This window comes from Opisthocomus hoazin, chromosome 2, assembly GCF_030867145.1.
Source record: "Opisthocomus hoazin isolate bOpiHoa1 chromosome 2, bOpiHoa1.hap1, whole genome shotgun sequence".
Lineage (NCBI taxonomy): Eukaryota > Metazoa > Chordata > Aves > Opisthocomiformes > Opisthocomidae > Opisthocomus > Opisthocomus hoazin.
In genome coordinates, this window is record NC_134415.1 from 83,680,928 (window position 1) to 83,699,678 (window position 18,751).

General features: G+C 39.5%; 1 protein-coding gene across 4 annotated transcripts in view; it reads right to left on the bottom strand.

Moving 5' to 3' along the window:
* The window catches only part of GRIK2 (glutamate ionotropic receptor kainate type subunit 2), a 439,202-nt gene that overhangs the window by 279,778 nt on the left and 140,673 nt on the right, over positions 1–18,751 (bottom strand). For 3 of the 4 annotated variants that reach the window (XM_075414313.1, XM_075414311.1, XM_075414312.1), the window contains 2 exons: positions 11,571–11,738; positions 7,765–8,022 (listed from right to left, as the gene is read on the bottom strand). In XM_075414313.1, the coding sequence (XP_075270428.1) occupies positions 7,765–8,022; positions 11,571–11,738 (426 nt within the window). Of the gene's footprint in view, positions 1–7,764; positions 8,042–11,570; positions 11,739–18,751 lie in introns of those variants that run through there. The other variant, XM_075414314.1, reaches the window with a different exon arrangement.

Here is an 18,751-nt window from a genome sequence, read left to right on the forward strand (position 1 = left end):
TATATTTTGCTGTTTTGTATTTCCCTGATAAGAAACCACTATTTACCATTCCCAAGCATTGATTCACTATCAGAAGTATCACAAGAACATCTACATACATGGGCATTCAGTATTTTCAGTATTAAAAAGTCAACATACATTATAAAGTCTTTCCAAGAATACTGTAAGAACTGTGTCCTTCTGTACTCCTTTCCCCAGTAAACACCTAGTTTGAGATATTTGTTGGTGTTAAAACCTTGCCTTTGGTTTTTTTTGTTAGATGATTCTAAAAAGAATGGGAGGAAAAAGCCATGGGACATTGTCTACCACTATAGGAAGCCTGTTCCAATGCTTGACCACCCTCTTGGTAAAGAAACGCTTCCTAATGTGGTCTGAACCTCCCCTGACACAGCTCAATTTTCTACAAACTAGACAAGCAGTGTCCTCAGCCACTCCTCACAGGGCATCATGACTTCCAGCCCATTCACCAGCTTTGTTGCCCTACTCTGGACACACTCAAATACGTTAACATTCTTTTTAAATTGTGGGGGCCAGAACTGCATGTAATACTCAAGGTGAGGCTATAACAATGCTAAATACAGTGGGAATAAGACAATGTGAATTTTAATACTGTTCCCAAGAAAGAACTTGTAGTTTTATTTACAAATTAATGCTACCTGTATGTACAGCAAATATATCAACAAAATAGCATCTTTCTTTTTCCTTCATTTGACCTAAAGCACAGGGTTCAACACTGAAGACCAACACAATACATTTTTATTTCTGAAGCCACGTTTTCCAGCTTTTACTTTGGCTTCCGTTCATAGATGCAACAGATTTTTGCTGTTTATAATCATTCACCCAAAACCAAAACAAATGTTAATTAAGAAAAAAAACCCAGAACCCTGTTTATATCAACTTGATCTGCATAAAGCATTAGTTGGCAATACAAGTGACACTGTAATTTAAAGGCATCAACAGCTAACTCTTCGTGTATTCTGTGTTTTCGAATTCCCTGATATTCACAAAGTCATTTAGAATTCATCATCTAGTCTGTTTTCTTTAGCACAGAGACTAGAATACGTACTTAAAATTAAGTTACTCTTTTGAGACCAATTAAAACCATTAAGACATGCAGCTGATGAACATACTGCCATTTTTTCACTTTTCTTTCTTAAAGACAATCAACTGTAGAAAATCTGTAAATCTGAAATGACTTAGTGAGTATCCAGGGACAGTTTAGTGGTATTTAACTAACAAAGAGACCATAAATTACTTAAAGGGAAAAAAACCAAAACCAAACAACCTCTTACTACATCCTGCTAGGATATTTTTAAATGGGAAATTCTAGATGAAATTAATATACTTGGCCATTTAGAATTATCACAGGAAGCAATACTTATATTGAGACTATCAAGAAAATAGTTCTAGAGCCTCATTCCACTTTCTTGTCTGTAAACCAGATGGACTACACTAAAAAAAAAAAAGTCTTGAGAGCTAAAATAAAGGGGTGATCTAGATCACAGAAGCAAGCAGAATATAGCTATTATTCAATGCAAAAAATTCAGGTGCAGGAGTCTTCAAACACAGATTCACAGAAAAAGGATTCACAGCCTTTTTTCTTCCCTGAAAGAACAGACCCATCTACTTACTGTCACAGTGCCTACTCAATAAAATACTACCAGGGCAGAAGGCTTTACTATAATATTAAAACCTTTACCCAGTACATATTAATTTTTATTTCTATTACCTTATCTCCACTGTAAGAGACTGCATCTCTTCTTACTGAGACAAGACAGAATTAATCTTTCTAGTTAATTCATCTACTTCTTTAGTCTTGACTCTTCATAATTATGCTGTTTTCTACCTGATCTTTGCTCTTTTCGCTGTTACTGATTATACCCCTTCAGAAGCATCTCTGCCTCTATGCCAGCATGACACAACCTGTATTTTCTCCTGTACCAGGTTATCCTGTTTTCCTCATTACAGGCACCTGAACAAGCGAGGCAGATTTGATCAGCACAAGACAACCCAGTATTCTGAGGTCCAGACTAATGTGAGGAGCAATAGTCAGACTCCATAGGTTAATCATCTCCGAGTTAGCCATTTCTGCATTATTAAATCTGGGGAGGGTTGTGCCCAGGGTCTAGCTGATAACCATAGTATATGAAAAGCAACTTCTTCATGTCTTTTCTCAAGTTAGTAGCAAGATGTCCCCCTCCGCGGAAGCTGTCAAGGCCAGGTTGGATGGGATTTTGAGCAACCCAGTCTAGCAGAAGGTGTCCCTGCCCATGGCAGGGGGGTTGGAACTAAATGATGGGATGCGGACTGACTTCCTCTGTACCACCATCGTACCACACAATCTCAGATTAAATTAGATCCAGATCAAATACAAGTGATAGCAGTCTATTTTGCACATCTCATCATAAGCATGTTGTAAAGGCAGCTACACTAAGGATTGAAAGGCACACAAAACCACCATGGAACACTGCATCAACACTTAGGTGCCTCACGTACCATCAGGAAAACACTCTGCTAGCTATTAGAGTAACATAAATGGCTTTACTTCCTATAAGATAGAAGCATGGAGGGCTGGATACAATCCGACACAATGGTACTGTAAAGAGGCAGCTGAAGTGTGCACTTCAAGTATCAGTCTGCAGTGCATTCCTGGGAATGACAGTAGAGTTAACATGATCTTTTACTAACTGCAGAGTGTCAAGTAACAACACAGCTTTTTTCCATTTGTGTTTACTCAGGAAGACACATCCCATACTGAAGGAATGAAAAACACAGACACAGCTGTTATTAGAATGCTTTGAAGTGAGTGTTGTATCTTTCCTGTCTTAGACAAGTAAAACCAACAATTCCTTAAAGAAGTCATGAAACTGAGCCCTAAAATTTAAGATCTTCTTATCTTAATATCTGGAGATATTAAAGAGATATGGAGAAGAGATAGGGAGAAGCTGAAGGTACTGAACCTGACCAGCAAGCACTCCAGACACCCTGGCAAAGACAGGGACATGCCTCAAATAACAGGCAATTTCTAGAACTCTTCAGGGCCAGCCTTAATCTTCAATGAAGTGAAGAACTGTGTGAAATGGTGCTTCAGCTGTTCTTTTCTCATAAATAAGATATCATTGCGCACGAAATGTAAATTATACATATTTTGGGGTAACATCATTTATTTCTGGGTCCGGAAAGGCCAAGGATACAGTGACAATACAAGTAAGGAGATAAGCAGGACTAGGGAAAACGTGGGCCCTCTCTGGAAGGAAACAGGAGACCTGGTTATCTGGGACATGAAGAAGGCTGAAGTACTCAACAACTTTTTTACTTCAGTCTTCAGGGGCAAGTGCTCAAGCCACAACGCCCAAGTTGCAGACAGCAAAGGCAGGGACTGGAAGAATGAAGAACCACCCACTGTAGGAGAAGATCAGGACTGAGACCATCTAAGTAATCTGAAGGTGCAAAAGCCCATGGGACCTGACGAGGTGCATCCACGGGTCCCAAGCAAACTGTCAGATGAAGTTGCTAAACCATATCCATGATATTTGAGAAATCGTGGCAGTCCAGTGCAGTTCCTACTGACTGGAAAAAGGGAAACATAACCCCCATTTTTGAAAAGAGAAAAAAGGAAGACTTGGAGAACTGCAAGGCCAGTCAGTCTCACCTGTGTGCCTGGCAAGATCATGGAGCAGATCCTCCTGGAAACTCTGCTAAGACACATGGAAAATAAGGACATGATTGGTGACAGCCAACATGGCTTCACTAAAGGCAAATCATGCCTCACAAATTTGGCGGCCTTCTACAGTGGGGTTACTGCTTTGGTGGACAAGGGAACAGCAACTGATGTCATCTCCCTGGACTTGTGTAAAGCATTTGACACTATCCTGCATGACATCCTTGGATCTAAATTGGAGAGACATGGGTTCGATGGATGGGCCACTCGGTAGATAAAGAATTGGCTGGATGGTCACATTCAGAGAGTTGTAGTCAATAGCTCCATGTCCTAGTGGAGACCAGTGATGAGTGGCATTCCTCAGGGGTCAGTATTGGGACTGGCGCTGTTTAACATTTTGTCAGTGACATGGGCAGTAGGATTGAGTGCGCTCTCAGCAAGTTTACCAACGACACCAAGCTGCGTGGTGTGGTTGACACTCTGTAGAAGAAGCGATGTCATCCAAACGGACCTTGATGGGCTGGAGAGGTGAGCCCATAAAAATCTCAAGAAGGTCAACAATACCAAGTGCAAGGTCATGCACATTGGTCAGGGCAATCCCAAGCACAAATACAGGCAGGGTGCAGCATGGACTGAGAACAGCCCTGAGGAGAAGGACTTGGGGGTGTCGGTTGATGACAAGCTCAGCATGACCCAGTAGTGGGGACTTGCAGCCCAGAAAGCCTACCCTATCCTGGGCTGCATCAAAAGAAGCACGGCCAGCAGACCAAGGAAGGTGATTCTTCCCCTCTATTCTGCTGAGACACCACCCAGAGTACTGCCTCCAGCTCTGCAGCCGTCAGCACAAGAATGCCATGGACCTGTTGGAGCGGGTCCAGAGGAGGGCCACAAAAATGATCAGAGGGATGGAACACCTCTCCTATAAGGAAAAGCTAAGAGAATTGGTGTTGTTTAACCTGGAGAAGAGAAGGGTGTGAGGAGACCTTACAGGAGCCTTCCAGTACCTGAAGGGGGCCTACAAGAAAGCCAGAGAGGGAGTTTTTACAAGGGCATGCAGTGATGGGACAAGAGTTAATGGCTTTAAACTCAAAGAGGGTAGATTCAGATTAGATATAACAAAGAAATGCTTTACTATAAGGGCGGTGAGGCACAGGCTGCCCAGAGAAGCTGTGGATGCCCCCTCCCCAGAAGTGTTCAAGGCAAGTTTGGATGGGCCTTTGGGCAACCTGGTCTAGTGGAAGGTGTCCCTGCCCATGGCAGGGCGATTGGAGCTGGATGATCTTTAAGATTTCTTCCAACCCAAATCATTCTATGATTTTGTGAAGATATAAGAACATTTTTTTAAAAAAAAAAACCTTCATGGTTTCCCTTTAGAATGGACCAACAACGTTCCAGTTATCTGACATACGTGCAACTCGCCATAAGTTGTCTCAAGAAGAAACCATAGTTTGTGCATGTTTTCAAATTTTTCTGCCAGTCTGTAATAAAAGTATCATCTCCCCTTGTATCCATGTTTATAAAGTAATAATAGAAACACATAAAGTATATTTGTTCCCCAAAAAATATTAATTTTAGCAATTAAAAAAAATATCACCGTAACTGCTATACCAACATATGATTGTCTTGACCAGGGTGTACTTTTGGGAATTGTCCATTCAGATAAAGGATATCTGTACCACTAAAATTACCATAAAATAAGGCATGCGTTTCATCCTAAGCAACTTTTCAATAAAGAAGAGTAAATGTGAGTGATTAAAAGAGAAACAAAGGAGGGGGAAGCAAGAATGATAGCCATTTTATATCACGGAATCACTGGCGAAATGGAAGAAACCAATACAAATGACAATAAAGGTTTTGTCTTCATTGCCTTCATTTCAATGGATTTGAAATTAAGTCTTAAATGACACAAGGAGTCTTACAACACAGTTTATAAATACTAGCTGAAACTATCTTATTCAGCTTTAGTTGTAGGTTCACAACTGAACCAACAGCCATCCTGTCCTATGGCAGTAGATAACCTCTTCCTCAGCTAAACTCCTTCCTTTCAAAAGGTTCCTCTCTGCTTTCCCCTTGCCTCAAAAAACACGTTTGCAGTTGAGCTCTAACAATATTTAAGCTCTACGTTGAGATTGACATTTTCTCGGAGCTAAGAGTGGTTCCCACGTGTACTTCAACGGCAACCGATGCTGTGAATTTCCCAGCAGTGTGTCCTGCTTTTGAAATCTGAATTCTCCATAGGAGGTGCTACTAACAGAGTCTCAAAAAAGTAAAATTCAAATTTACTTACAGCAAATGCCACAAAAAAGAGAGAGGATTACCTTTTTAACACTGATTCTTTTTCTGTCTCTTCAGACAGCAACAGATTTCAAGAAAAAAGATGTAGCTGGGATTATAATTTATCAGCATCCTGACTTCAAAACGTACTTTATGAAAAGATCAGGGCTAGCATGACTTAACAACATATCTCTTTCAGAAAACATGGAGTTTAGAGATCCTATTAAATATGAAATATTTCTTTTGGGTAATTTTTTTTTTTTTGAGGGGGAGAAAATTACTTGAAAATATTGAGCAACACTGTTTTACAGTGTTAAAACATACGACTTTTCTAACTGAAAGGCCTGTTTTAAAAGGTAACCTGTCTATTGTAAAAATAATTAGTCTCCAAATTATTTAAATCAAAGTGAAATATTTCCAGTTTATGTAAACCTAAGTCTATAACTGCTTCACTGAACTACAAATTACTTTTTCAATCATCATTTGATTAAAATTTGAGGCTTTTTTCACTTCCTGTTCTATTTCAGAAAAATAATTCAAAAAGGATCAAAAAACACTAGTAAACAAGCTATATATTTCTTGCCTTGAGTCTGTAAAGCTAAACTTGAAATCAGAAGTTTGATTACCTGAGGCTTTTGGTGAAATCAGCCAACAAACTTTTAGGGAAGCACGTCTAAACTTCACTGCCTAGCGCTTTTTTAAAAGGCATGAAGAAAAAGATCAGTTATAAATAATTTTATGCACTGCTATCTCTGTTCCCTTCTCACTTTTTGATAGCTATGCACACATCTTATCTGAACTTAAATAGTAAGTAGTCATTCTGTCCTACTCTAATTGCTGTTTATCTAGCAGAGTTAGTCTTCACTACAGTTAGTCTTCACGTGTAACACATTATTTCTTGATCTTGTTTTTTTATTTCGGATGTAGATAGATAGTAGCATTAGGTAACAAGGGTATCAATAATATTCCAGTTCAATGAACCATGGGAAGGGTATGAGGCTCATCATGCTCTTTTCTTGCCAACAACAGTTCAACCAGCATGGAAGAACTGCAACATTTGCAAGAAGAAAAAAAAGTATCTCCCATTTGACTAAGTACCTTCCTGGTATCTTCGATTACAGTCAGATTTTCCTCTTACCAAGGTCTTAGTTCTGACCACCACTAGATAGACCTCAAATCAAACTTAAATTTTTAAAGAATTTTTCAAAGATGTCGTTGTCAAGGCAAAAAGAGAAGAGCAAAATAAATTTTAGGGTGAGGTAAGGGAAAGGTAGCATACAGGTATATGTCTGCTGGAAAAGTCAGGAGTTCATTTTTAACTTGTGTAACTCATGAGCAAAACAAGCCTCAAGACTTTCTTTGGTCTCAATACCTACAAGCTAAAACCAGGGGCCCTTCTGCAATTCTCTCTGAAAAAACAGGTGTGGAAATTCCAAACAAATATGGCATCCGTTTTCTAACTTAACTAATGCCACTGGGCATACTAGTACGTCTTTCAAGTTACCATGCTTTTCCTCAAAATTTATGTTTTAAATAAAATCAAAAGACATAGCTGTCAGCAACTGCTAAGACACTGCACAAAATACAGATAGAGTGTGACTGATATGACAACTGTGAGCTCAACCACACAGAATGCAGCAACAGAAGCATACTTATGAAAATACTTATGCTAATAAATCCATATTATTTGTTATACACTACCTTGCCAGTATAAATTCTTGTAATTTAATTAAGCTTTCTTAAACTAAGAAATATGAGTAGTGACACCCCTCCTCCCTTTCTTTGTACATGTGAATATATCTGCACATGGTCTAATGCTTTAGCCTTACCAGTGCTGTCATCATAAACAACAGTAACTGTTTTCCACTTGAAGAACTGCACAAGGTCAAGGATGGCACGGCTGAGTGAAGAGAAATCAGGATAGAGGCTGACATAGAAGGAGTCCTTGTTGTCTGACACCTGATGTTTCCAGCGGGTCTGGATATGTGGAACACCCAAAGCGTTGCAGATGGATTGCACAGCATTAGCTGAGGAGCTATGGGAAGGTCCGAAGATGGCAGCCACCCCAAGGGACAGCTGATCGCAGGCTGAAGAGGAGACAGAAGTCTGTCAATAATGAGAGGAAAGAAGGCAGTGTGCCAGAAGGTATTGCACAATTCATATTAAACAAAAGGTACTCCATGAAATATAACTTTATTGTTGACAGAGCTCCCTTCTTGTGTTACGCTTTCACTTACACAGATTTCAACTTCAGAATACATTTTTAAGCTTTCACTATGAGCTGATGAATAGCAACACTTAACATTAAAATAGCTCTCAGCTACATTTAATAAACACTTCTATGTCAGTGGAAGTCACAAAGGCCAGAAATTGTGTATATTTTAAAAAGCACTAACAAGAGAAGAGATTTATGCTCAGCTGCATCTTACATTTGGAAAAGAGCCATATAGGACAGTACTCTAACCTAGGCTGTTTAAGCGTTAACTTCTTCCTCAATCAATCAGTGCTATTTCTACTGAGATCCTAATTACTCATAAATTGTACATATTAAGTAGATTCTAATTAAGTATCAGGCTAATGATTAATTTCATTGAAATTTATGTTTGAATTTCTGTATCTGCAAAGTAGGCATGTTAAATAACAAAATTTAAAGGTCAACATTTTCCCTAAAAGAAAATTAAATTGCTATCTTCTAGTGAAAAAAAAAAATAAATAAATAAGTGTCCCTTCTTAAACACTGGAAATACACAGTTTTGCTACACTTAACGGATAAAACTGTCCCTGAGAGTCAATGACACGATTCAGCTGCATTCAAGTGGCTTGGCTCTCCTCTTTCTGATATAAGCTGGCCCTACCTATACTGTGCATTTGCAATCTCTGGCCCGTATTATTTTCCACAGTAGGATCCAATATTATCTTGTAGAACTTTAGTTGGGACATGCCAAAAAAGCATCAGGAAAACTAGTCAATACTGCAGACCATTGTTTCAGCCCATGGTCTGTTCATGTTTAGATCACTACCCACAGACATAACCTTTATGAGTAAGCAGTTCTGAAAAGCAACAGATCTTGTCTTCTAAGAAAGCATCCTATTTGGTAAAGAGAAGTAATTAAAAGTATCTCCCTAATCTAATAGGTCTGTTTCTAGATGCGAGTATTTGTATGAGGTTTGATTAATTAATATTGTTGGTTCACCATCAATGTTCCTGACAGCTGAGGAAACAAGCAGTAGAAACATCTTGCTGCATTATTTTTCTGAGCAAGTCAAATTTAATGGTTTTATTGTGCACATCCTTTTCAACATGATGAAAATATTGCTAAGACTTTTCAAGTGCGTTCCAGAAACCATGCTGGCACACCTTTTTATTACTGCAGAGCATCAGTGATTTAAATGAACTTCTCACACACACAAGTTCTCCATTGCATTTCTGAGCTTCGGATCAGGGCCTAAATCAATGGCATGATAAAAAAACACTTATGCTAATATTGCCCTTCCTAAGAGTAATCAACAAGCTTTATGCAAATATCAGTAAATGGGATCACTAACAGCAGCAATAGCTACCAGCTGGCTTTTCAATGGGTGCTTTTTTTTCCTGTTTCTGAGGTTTGAATAATGCAATGCTTTCACACGTGATTTAATACGGTACTGGCTCTATCAGACGCATACCAATTTTTCTAGTGCATTGAGGGATATTTTGTTTGCATTTACACTATTCTTCACTGAAACATTGTCTTGGAAATACCATCTTGCCTTCTTTCATATAGTACCTTTAAAAATCTGTTAATATTTCACCTATGTTCAACTTCAAAAGCATGTGTTACTAAGAGGTCTAAACAGGCTATTTTTGATGCTGCACTTGTCTGCTTACTAATGGTTGCAATCACGAACCACAAAATGAGTCAAATGCTTAAACCTCATTGTTAAAACTCTGTTTTGGAGCCATCACTACAAAATGAACCATTTTATGTTAACCTTTAGCCTTTGATTCTGAACTAAAGCACCTGTCAGCACAAACGTAGTTGGCTGTGTTGCGAAATGATGAAGTAAAAAGCTATTAGTAATGGAAGATTACACAGATTTTGATATAGCCTGACTAGTTACAAATAAAAAGTTGCATTCTCATGCAAGGTGCAAGTGGGAACAATGAATCTATGCAGTCTAGTCAACATACCCAAATCCATGGCATGTTGCCATTCTAACCAGCTATTATAACCAAAAGTTGACAACATAATATTAGGGCTAGCTTACACCTTCAAGAAAACTCCAAGTAAGGACTAAAAGTAGTTGTATTGTCTCAGGAAAGGCTTAAAGAATTAAAGGTGGCAGAACAAATTTCTCTGCTCTCTACATCCTCCTTCAGGAATGGAGAGAAATTGTCCCATTAAATTTCACAGAACAGCGTGTGCTGGAGTCAGGAAATAGTTGAATTTGGAAGATGAGGAGGAAAGCAGAAAGAAGGGGCCAAAATTAGCAATCAGCCCATTTATTCACTGTTGGCCAAGGTGGAAAGGAAAGAGCACTCGCTTTCAGAACCTGCTTTAATCCGTCATCCAAAACACCAGAATAACAACTCAAAAATTTTTTGTTAAAGGTGTTGTTTGCCTCTTTCTTCTTCCATACACTCTCCCTGCAACAAAACCATCTTGCTAGCCATAAATACTTAGATCATAGTATTTTTCATAAATCAAAGCATCTTACAATGACCAAACTGTATTTCTGTACAAATATAAATACTATTTTCATACCTAACAACAGCCTATATTAGAATTTTAGAATTTAGCGATTAAACAGATAAAACATGTTAGCAAGATTAACTCTATATAATACAACAAAAGACAAAAATGTATCATAATTTCAAAACTGATTTTTTTATCAGTATTATAGACCATTTTTAAGATGTACTTCATGTATGTCAATCCTGATACAGCAGCTTTTCCCTCTGTAGCATTTCTAATGTGGCATCAAATGTTTTTATTCATCTTAGACCCCTGTAACACCAAAAATCCCCTGATGCATTAAGCTTGCAGTCTTCAACACTTAGGAGTGACACACCGGGACCAGATCACGTGGCAGATTTAGGCTAGAAACCTGTCATTAGAAATACAGGTTAACCTATAGCTCTTTCACCTTTCTTATTTTTCTGTTAAGGATAACATCCATATGAAATTGGCTTTTCAATTTATAAAAAATGTTTTTAAAGAACATGTAATAGTATGTAAAATTCAGTCCTACTGAGTTCTGACACCAGGCTTTCTGTTTTCTCCTATAAACGTATACTGAACTTGTTGGAGGTTGTACTTTCTAGTATATGGCGATGATGCAGTGCATCTGTTTTCACAGACCATAATGTAAAACCATCCAAAAACTTCTTGTGAGGATCAAAAATTTGAAAATTTAGGGAAAATGTTCAGAATCATTTTTAACTTTTAATTTTTGTTTAAACAAATCATTTATGTAATTTGCAAGCAGTTACCATTACAGACTTCGAGAGGTGGTCTTTAAAGCAGTGCTTTGATCAACCACAAACTTGTTCAGTCTCATTGCATATGGCTTTATTTGAACGACATTTTTTCAGGCAGGTAAACCAAGTGAGTCTTCATTGCTCATGAAAAAAATTAAATATGCAAAAAGTTACCTTTTTTTGATGCTTCAAAACTGTCATAGAGATTTATCTTTTGGGTGTCGTATGTTAATGTGGTGTTTGGCAGAAGAGTTCTGTTTCTGTTGATTGTGTTCACAGCAAATCTGAAGGCTAGTTCTTCTGCTCCCATTGGACCAGATTCCACACACTCAAAAATGCCTCCTGGTAGTGGGAGAAAGAAGAAAGAAAAAAGGAAATCACTAGTAAGTCAAAACGGCATACTGGCATACAGGAACCTCTTTAATCGTCGGTTTAGGAAAAGATTCATCAGCCTAAAATTTTTAACTTAATAAACCTGATACAATGCAACTCATGAAATTATTTCATTATTTTGATGAGGTTTGGGTCAAACTATAAATAACCCAGCACCAAAGCAAACTTACCTTACAAAAAACCGTTTGGGTTTTCCATACAAGATTCTTTTTACTATTCAAATAAAAAGAGGGTGGAGATATAAACTAACCACACTATTTAGAAGCAAAATGGGGGAGGAGTGAAAAATATGTAATTATTACTTTACAGAATTAAACTTGAAATGATTACTTTTACCCCTTCCAGATCAGCCACCACCTATGTGTGTACGGCAGGGGGCAGGGAGATCTCTGGATTCTTCTTTTCTAATATTCCAGACCTATGATACAGCTATAATGAACTGAAGAGTTCAACAGAAATGCAACATATAAAGGAACATGGAAATGGGATGCCCCAAATTGCCTCCAGAAATGAAGATGCATAGGTATTTTAGCATAACTATGTCCCTGAACTGATAAATATATTGACCAAAGGGTTCAAATTTTGCCCTTTTACACTGAGCTGCAGGTACATACTAAACTCTTTCTCAGAAAATAGGGGAATCTAAGCAACTACACACCCTAGTTAAGCTCTATCAGGCAATGAAAGCATCCCCAAACAAAGCTTACTGGTGGAGTAGGACATGCCTCAAATGACAGGCAATTTCTAGAACTCTTCAGGGCCAGCCTTAATCTTCAATGAAGTGAAGAACTGTGTGAAATGGTGCTGCCCTTCAGCTGTCCTTTTCTCATAAATAAGATATCATTGCGCACGAAATGTAAATTATACATATTTTGGGGTAACATCATTTATTTCTGGGTCCGGAAAGGCCAAGGATACAGTGACAATACAAGTAAGGAGATAAGCAGGACTAGGGAAAACGTGGGCCCTCTCTGGAAGGAAACAGGAGACCTGGTTATCTGGGACATGGAGAAGGCTGAAGTACTCAACAACTTTCTTACTTCAGTCTTCAGGGGCAAGTGCTCAAGCCACAACGCCCAAGTTGCAGACAGCAAAGGCAGGGACTGGAAGAATGAAGAACCACCCACTATAGGGGAAGATCAGGTCTGAGACCATCTAATTAATTCGAAGGTGCAAAAGCCCATGGGACCTGACGAGGTACATCCACAGGTCCTGAACGAACTGTCAGATGAAGTTGCTAAACCACTACCCATGATATTTGAGAAACTGTGGCAGTCCAGTGCAGTCCCTACTGACTGGAAAAAGGGAAACATAACCCCCATTTTTAAAAAGCGAAAAAAGGAACACTTAGAGAACTGCAAGGCCAGTCAGTCTCACCTCTGTGCCCACCAGCATCAACCATTGTGCCCAAGTAGATAAACCATTTCTAAAGCAAAAAGAATACGTTTTTAATTATCACATCTTTCCCTTTCTTGTACTATTAAACATGACACGGCTTTTTACTTTTCAAACTTCTTGCCTCTTCTAACCTGTTTCTCACTACACGATGGAGGTGGTAACGTTTTTCTGCAGATAATCTCTTAAATTCCTGGTGAGAGCCCTAGGGGCAGATGTTCATACACTATTAATTTAAAAGCACAAGTACTAACTAGTGAGATGAGATATGACTAATTAAAAATTAGTCATTTAAAACTGAGAAGGAGGCACTGACAGGAGAGATAGACGCTTAAGAAAAATGTAGATACCTAGGGAAATTATCCAAACTGATTGAACATAGAATGTATATACAATCAGTAATCACAGAATCACAGAATGGTCGGGGTTGGAAGGGACCTCTGTGGGTCATCTAGTCCAACCCTCCCGCCGAAGCAGGGTCACCTACAGCAGGCTGTAGAGCACCTTGTCCAGGCGGGTCTTGAATATCTCCAGAGAAGGAGACTCCACAACCTCCCTGGGCAGCCTGTTCCAGTGCTCCGTCACCCTCAGAGGGAAGAAGTTCTTCCTCATGTTCAGACGGAACTTCCGGTGCCTCAGTTTGTGCCCATTGTCCCTTGTCCTGTCGCTGGGCACCACTGAAAAGAGCTTGGCCCCATGACACCCACCCTTCAGATATTTGTAAGTATATATTAGGTCCCCTTGCAGCCTTCTCTTCTTCAGGCTGAACAAGCCCAGCTCCCTCAGCCTCTCCTCGTAGGAGAGATGCTCCATTCCCCTCACCATCCTTGTAGCCCTCTGCTGGACTCTCTCCAGTAGCTCCTCATCTTTCTTGAACTGGGGAGCCCAGAACTGGACACAGTACTCTAGATGAGGCCTCACTAGGGCAGTGTAGAGGGGAAGGAGAACCTCCCTCGACCTGCTGGCCACACTCCTCTTGATGCACCCCAGAATCCCATTGCCCTTCTTGGCAGCCAGGGCACACTGCTGGCTCATGGTTAACCTGTCGTCCACCAGGACACCCAGGTCTCTCTCCACAGAGCTGCTCTCCAGCAGGTATACCCCAAGCCTGTACTGGTGCATGGGGTTGTTCCTCCCCAGGTGCAGGACCCTGCACTTGCCTTTGTTGAACCTCATCAGGTTCCTCTCTGCCCAGCTTTCCAGCCTGTCCAGGTCACGCTGAATGGCAGCACAGCCTTCTAGTGTATCTACCACTCCTCCCAGTTTGGTGTCATCAGCAAACTTCCTGAGGGTACATTCTAACTCTTCATCCAGGTCGTTGATGAAGAAGTTAAACAAGGCTGGGCCCAGTACTGACCCCTGGGGGACACCACTAGTTACCAGCCTCCAACTAGACTCAGCGCCGCTGATGACAACCCTCTGAGTTCTGCCATTCAGCCAGTTCTCTATCCACTTCACCGACCACTCATCCAGCCCATACTTCCTGAGCTTCCCTAGGAGGATGCTATGGGGAGACTGTGTCGAAAGCCTTGCTGAAGTCTAGGTAGACAACATCCACGGCTCTCCCTTCGTCTACCCAGCCAGTCATGTCGTCGTAGAAAGCTATCAATCAGATTGGTCAGGCATGATTTCCCCTTGGTGAATCCATGCTGACTACTCCTGATAACCTGCTTTTCCTCCACTTGCTTGTTGACTACCGCCAGGATAAGCTGCTCCATCACCTTTACCAGGATGGAGGTGAGGCTGACCGGCCTGTAGTTTCCTGGGTCCTCCTTCTTGCCCTTTTTGAAGATTGGAGTGACATTTGCCTTTCTCCAGTCCTCGGGCACCTCTCCTGTCCTCCAGGACCTCTCAGAGATGATGGAGAGTGGCTCAGCAATGACATCCGCCAGCTCCCTCAGCACTCGTGGGTGCATTCCATCGGGGCCCATGGATTTGTGGGTGTTCAGATTGCTTAAGCGATCCCTCACACAGTCCTCCTCGACCAAGGGAAAGTCATCCTCTCTGTGGACTTCCTCTCTTACCTCCGGGGCCTGGGATTCCTGAGGGCCGGCCTCAGCACTGAAGACTGAAGCAAGGAAGGCATTCAGTAGCTCTGCCTTCTCTAAATTGATATTATCAATACTGTAGAGCTAAAGCAAAAAAAACATGGAAACCATTCAGGTAAATATAAGCTTAGTACACTTTAAAATTGAAAAAAATGACCACGTTTATTTGCACAATAATGCAGTATTAACATGAAAGGAAACTTACTGCTTTTGAAATTAATGAAGTGCTCTGTTCGGGAAAGGATAGTCTGATAGACAAGATTCTGTGTTGCTTAAGACTTACAGCTTCTAAACATTATAAATTAAACTATGACATATAGGAATATCCTATTTTGGTTTGGGGAAAATATTTAAATATTGCTGCAGAAAGCTAAAAATTAGTGATTAAATGCTAAGTATAAATATTAAGAAACAATAAAAATAAAAAGGCATTACATTAACATTATGAAAATTAAGATAATTTTTATGGACTTTCCTAAGGCATCTGGGAAAGTAGTTATTCAGGTGTATTTGAATAAACCAGTACCACACAAACAGTTATTAAAAAATATTATAACAATAAATATAAAATTATGTAATATAATAAATTTTAAAATTAATTTTATAATTAATTATAAATATAGTAACAATGCATTCATAAAGAGAAGAAAGCATTACAAGAGCTCTTTCTTCTCCCTGAAATTTTTACACTGAAATGTTTCTTCTTTAATTTCATGTGTGTCTGAAGCTCAATACAATCTTCCTTCTTTAATCCCATATTTTTCATTCTGCTCATTTCTAAATTCTTGAGATGGGGAATTCCTCGTCAAAGATGCAACCACTACTCTCAGCATAAGAGAAAATAAAAATGGATTTTGACCTCTCATATCTGTGTAATTCCTAATGGTAGTGACAGTCCATCACATAGTAAGAAAATTTTATGAAGATGACAAAGTCTCTATCTCCTGTGAGTAGCAACAACGTGTAATTTCCCACGTGTACTATTCAGTGGTTTCTTCCTTCTCTCACATATTCTTTGTCCCTGTGATAAATGTATCCCTTACAAAGCTGGCAGCATATGGTCTGTTGGCCTCGGGGTAAATTTTCATTCCTAAGGAAAACAGAAACAGAATAACCCATTTCTGTTGTCCTATCATTAGGGTATTTTGCTAGGAGGAAGGAAAACATAGCTTATGATTCCTGCTCCTGAATACTTTCACATTATACACTAGAGAGACACTGAATTAAAAATCATCTTAGAGGAATATAGATTAGACCACGTATTTGCAGTTTCCTAGCAAGCCTTCTAACCTGTAGGATGACAAACTTCCACTAGGCTCCTTCCATTTCAGTTTTATGCTGTTTCTGTATCTGTCTGCTCAAGCAGCAGGGGAGGAATGTCCTGTAACTAAGTATTTTGGATGCTGGCAGGTGTACGTTCATCTTAACCTTCACACTAAGAAGAGACTCAAATCAACAGGTTCTCGAAGAGCACCATGTCCTACTAATATGCAAAATGGCTGAAAATGCTAGGCTTCTCTGCAGACAAGAACAGCTGCTAGCTTTGGCCAACCTAATACTGCACACAGGGCACCACCATTTTTTAACTGGACATCAAAGCAGTTTAAATTGAACTCACACACTAAGCAGAGCAAGAGCTTAGGCAGACAGGTCTGCATTCTGAGTATCAGAATATAGTAAACAAAACAGCTCCTCCTTCTCCAGACAAGAGCTCTTTTAAGTATGCAAGGAAGTCTGTGCTTCAGATATTTTCAGGATGCTCAGCAAAGGCACATAAAGGAGTTCAGACATTGACAGGAACGGGAAGTTTTAAAGGGTGCTTTCCCCTTTGCTGTATAAGATGCAAGTAGAAACTTACTTGCTAACTTTAAACTGCCTTGGCCTTACCATGATGTTCCTTTATTTGTTACTAAATATGTAAATACTAACAAAAAAAACCACTGTGAGTATTTTTAAAGAAAATGTTGTGTAAATCCACTGGCTTAATACTGAAAGACATGCCACAAATTAGACTGCATTTTTTTTATAAAGCAGAAAGGAAATTAATAAAAAGTATGGACTTTCCACTTCAGGTACACTCAATTATAAAGGGACACAGGTTTCCAGAAGCGGTTACAGCATACCAAGTCATGTTTTTACCTCCCAAGAAGGTGGCTCTTCACTGCTGTTTTAACTTGTGTTCAGGATAGCATTATTAATAATCAAATTGAGGAATGCACTGCATGCTCTCAGATAAGCAGACAGAAGAATCATAAATCTTGCCATATCTAACCAACAGCGAATCCTAGAGGAAATGACTGAATTTCCACTACCGCAAAATAGAGACAGAAAACTTAAAAGGAGTAGTAAAATGTGTATTTAACGCTTAGCTTGCTTTAATGGTCTTGTATATTACTTCTTCATTTACAATGTTAATGATATGGCAGTTCATCTCTGCCCTATAACAGTAACACTAGGGAATGCGGCATCACATAGCTACAGCTCAATCTGTAGCTCATGAAGTTTTATTAACTGTGTACAGTCAGTGACGGCTGTATAGCTGAACACGATTCTTCAAGTTTTTACTGTCATGATAACCACTTAGCAAAAGCTCGCTACATTTTTGTAGTGATCAACACCTGCAGAATCACAGTGATGAGGAATGTTTAAGAAAGGCCAGTCGAAGCCAGATATGCAAAGGCAATTGTAAAACAATCCTTACATACTCTAACTTTTGCAGTGACATCCAGGAAACTTTAGACCTCCTATTAATCTTGATATACTAGAACTGCTTTTACTGAATCTGAAATCCATTCAGATTTTTCATCAATTGTCACTATTGAAAAAACATTTATATGACCAAGTTCTTTTACTATAACCAATAGGGAAAATCCAGTTATCAGTGTAATACTGATGCAGTAACAGTTTCTTCAGAAACAGAAAACACTGGGGAAAAATGATAGTGATATTTTTTTAAAAAGGACAACATAGAATCATCGGTTGGAAAAGACCTCTAAGATCATCAAGTCCAACCATCCACCCAACACCACCATGCCTAATAAACCATGTCCTGAGGTGCCATATCTATAGGTTTTTTAAACATCTCCAGGGATGGTGACTCAACCACATCCCTGGGAAGCCTGTTCCAATGCCTTTCAGTAAAGATATTTTTCCTTATATCTAATCTAAACCTCCCCTGATGCAACCTGAGGCCATTGCCTCTCATCCTATCACTAGTTAGTTGGGAGAAGAGACCAACACCTGCCTCACTACAACCTCCTTTCAGGTAGTTGTAGCGAGCAATAAGGTCCCCCCTCAGCCTCCTCTTCTCCAGACTCAACAGCCCCATGTCCCTCAGTCGCTCCTTGTCAGACTTGACGCTGTAAATAATGTAGATGTCCTTATTATTTTCCAAGCAAAAGCAAAATCTGAAACAGACTTTAAAACAATTATACAAGTCCAAAAAAATTTGTTCTGAAATTGTTCAAATGAAGAAGCCTGCATTTTCCACCCAAAAAAGGTGAAGAATTGCCACTTTTA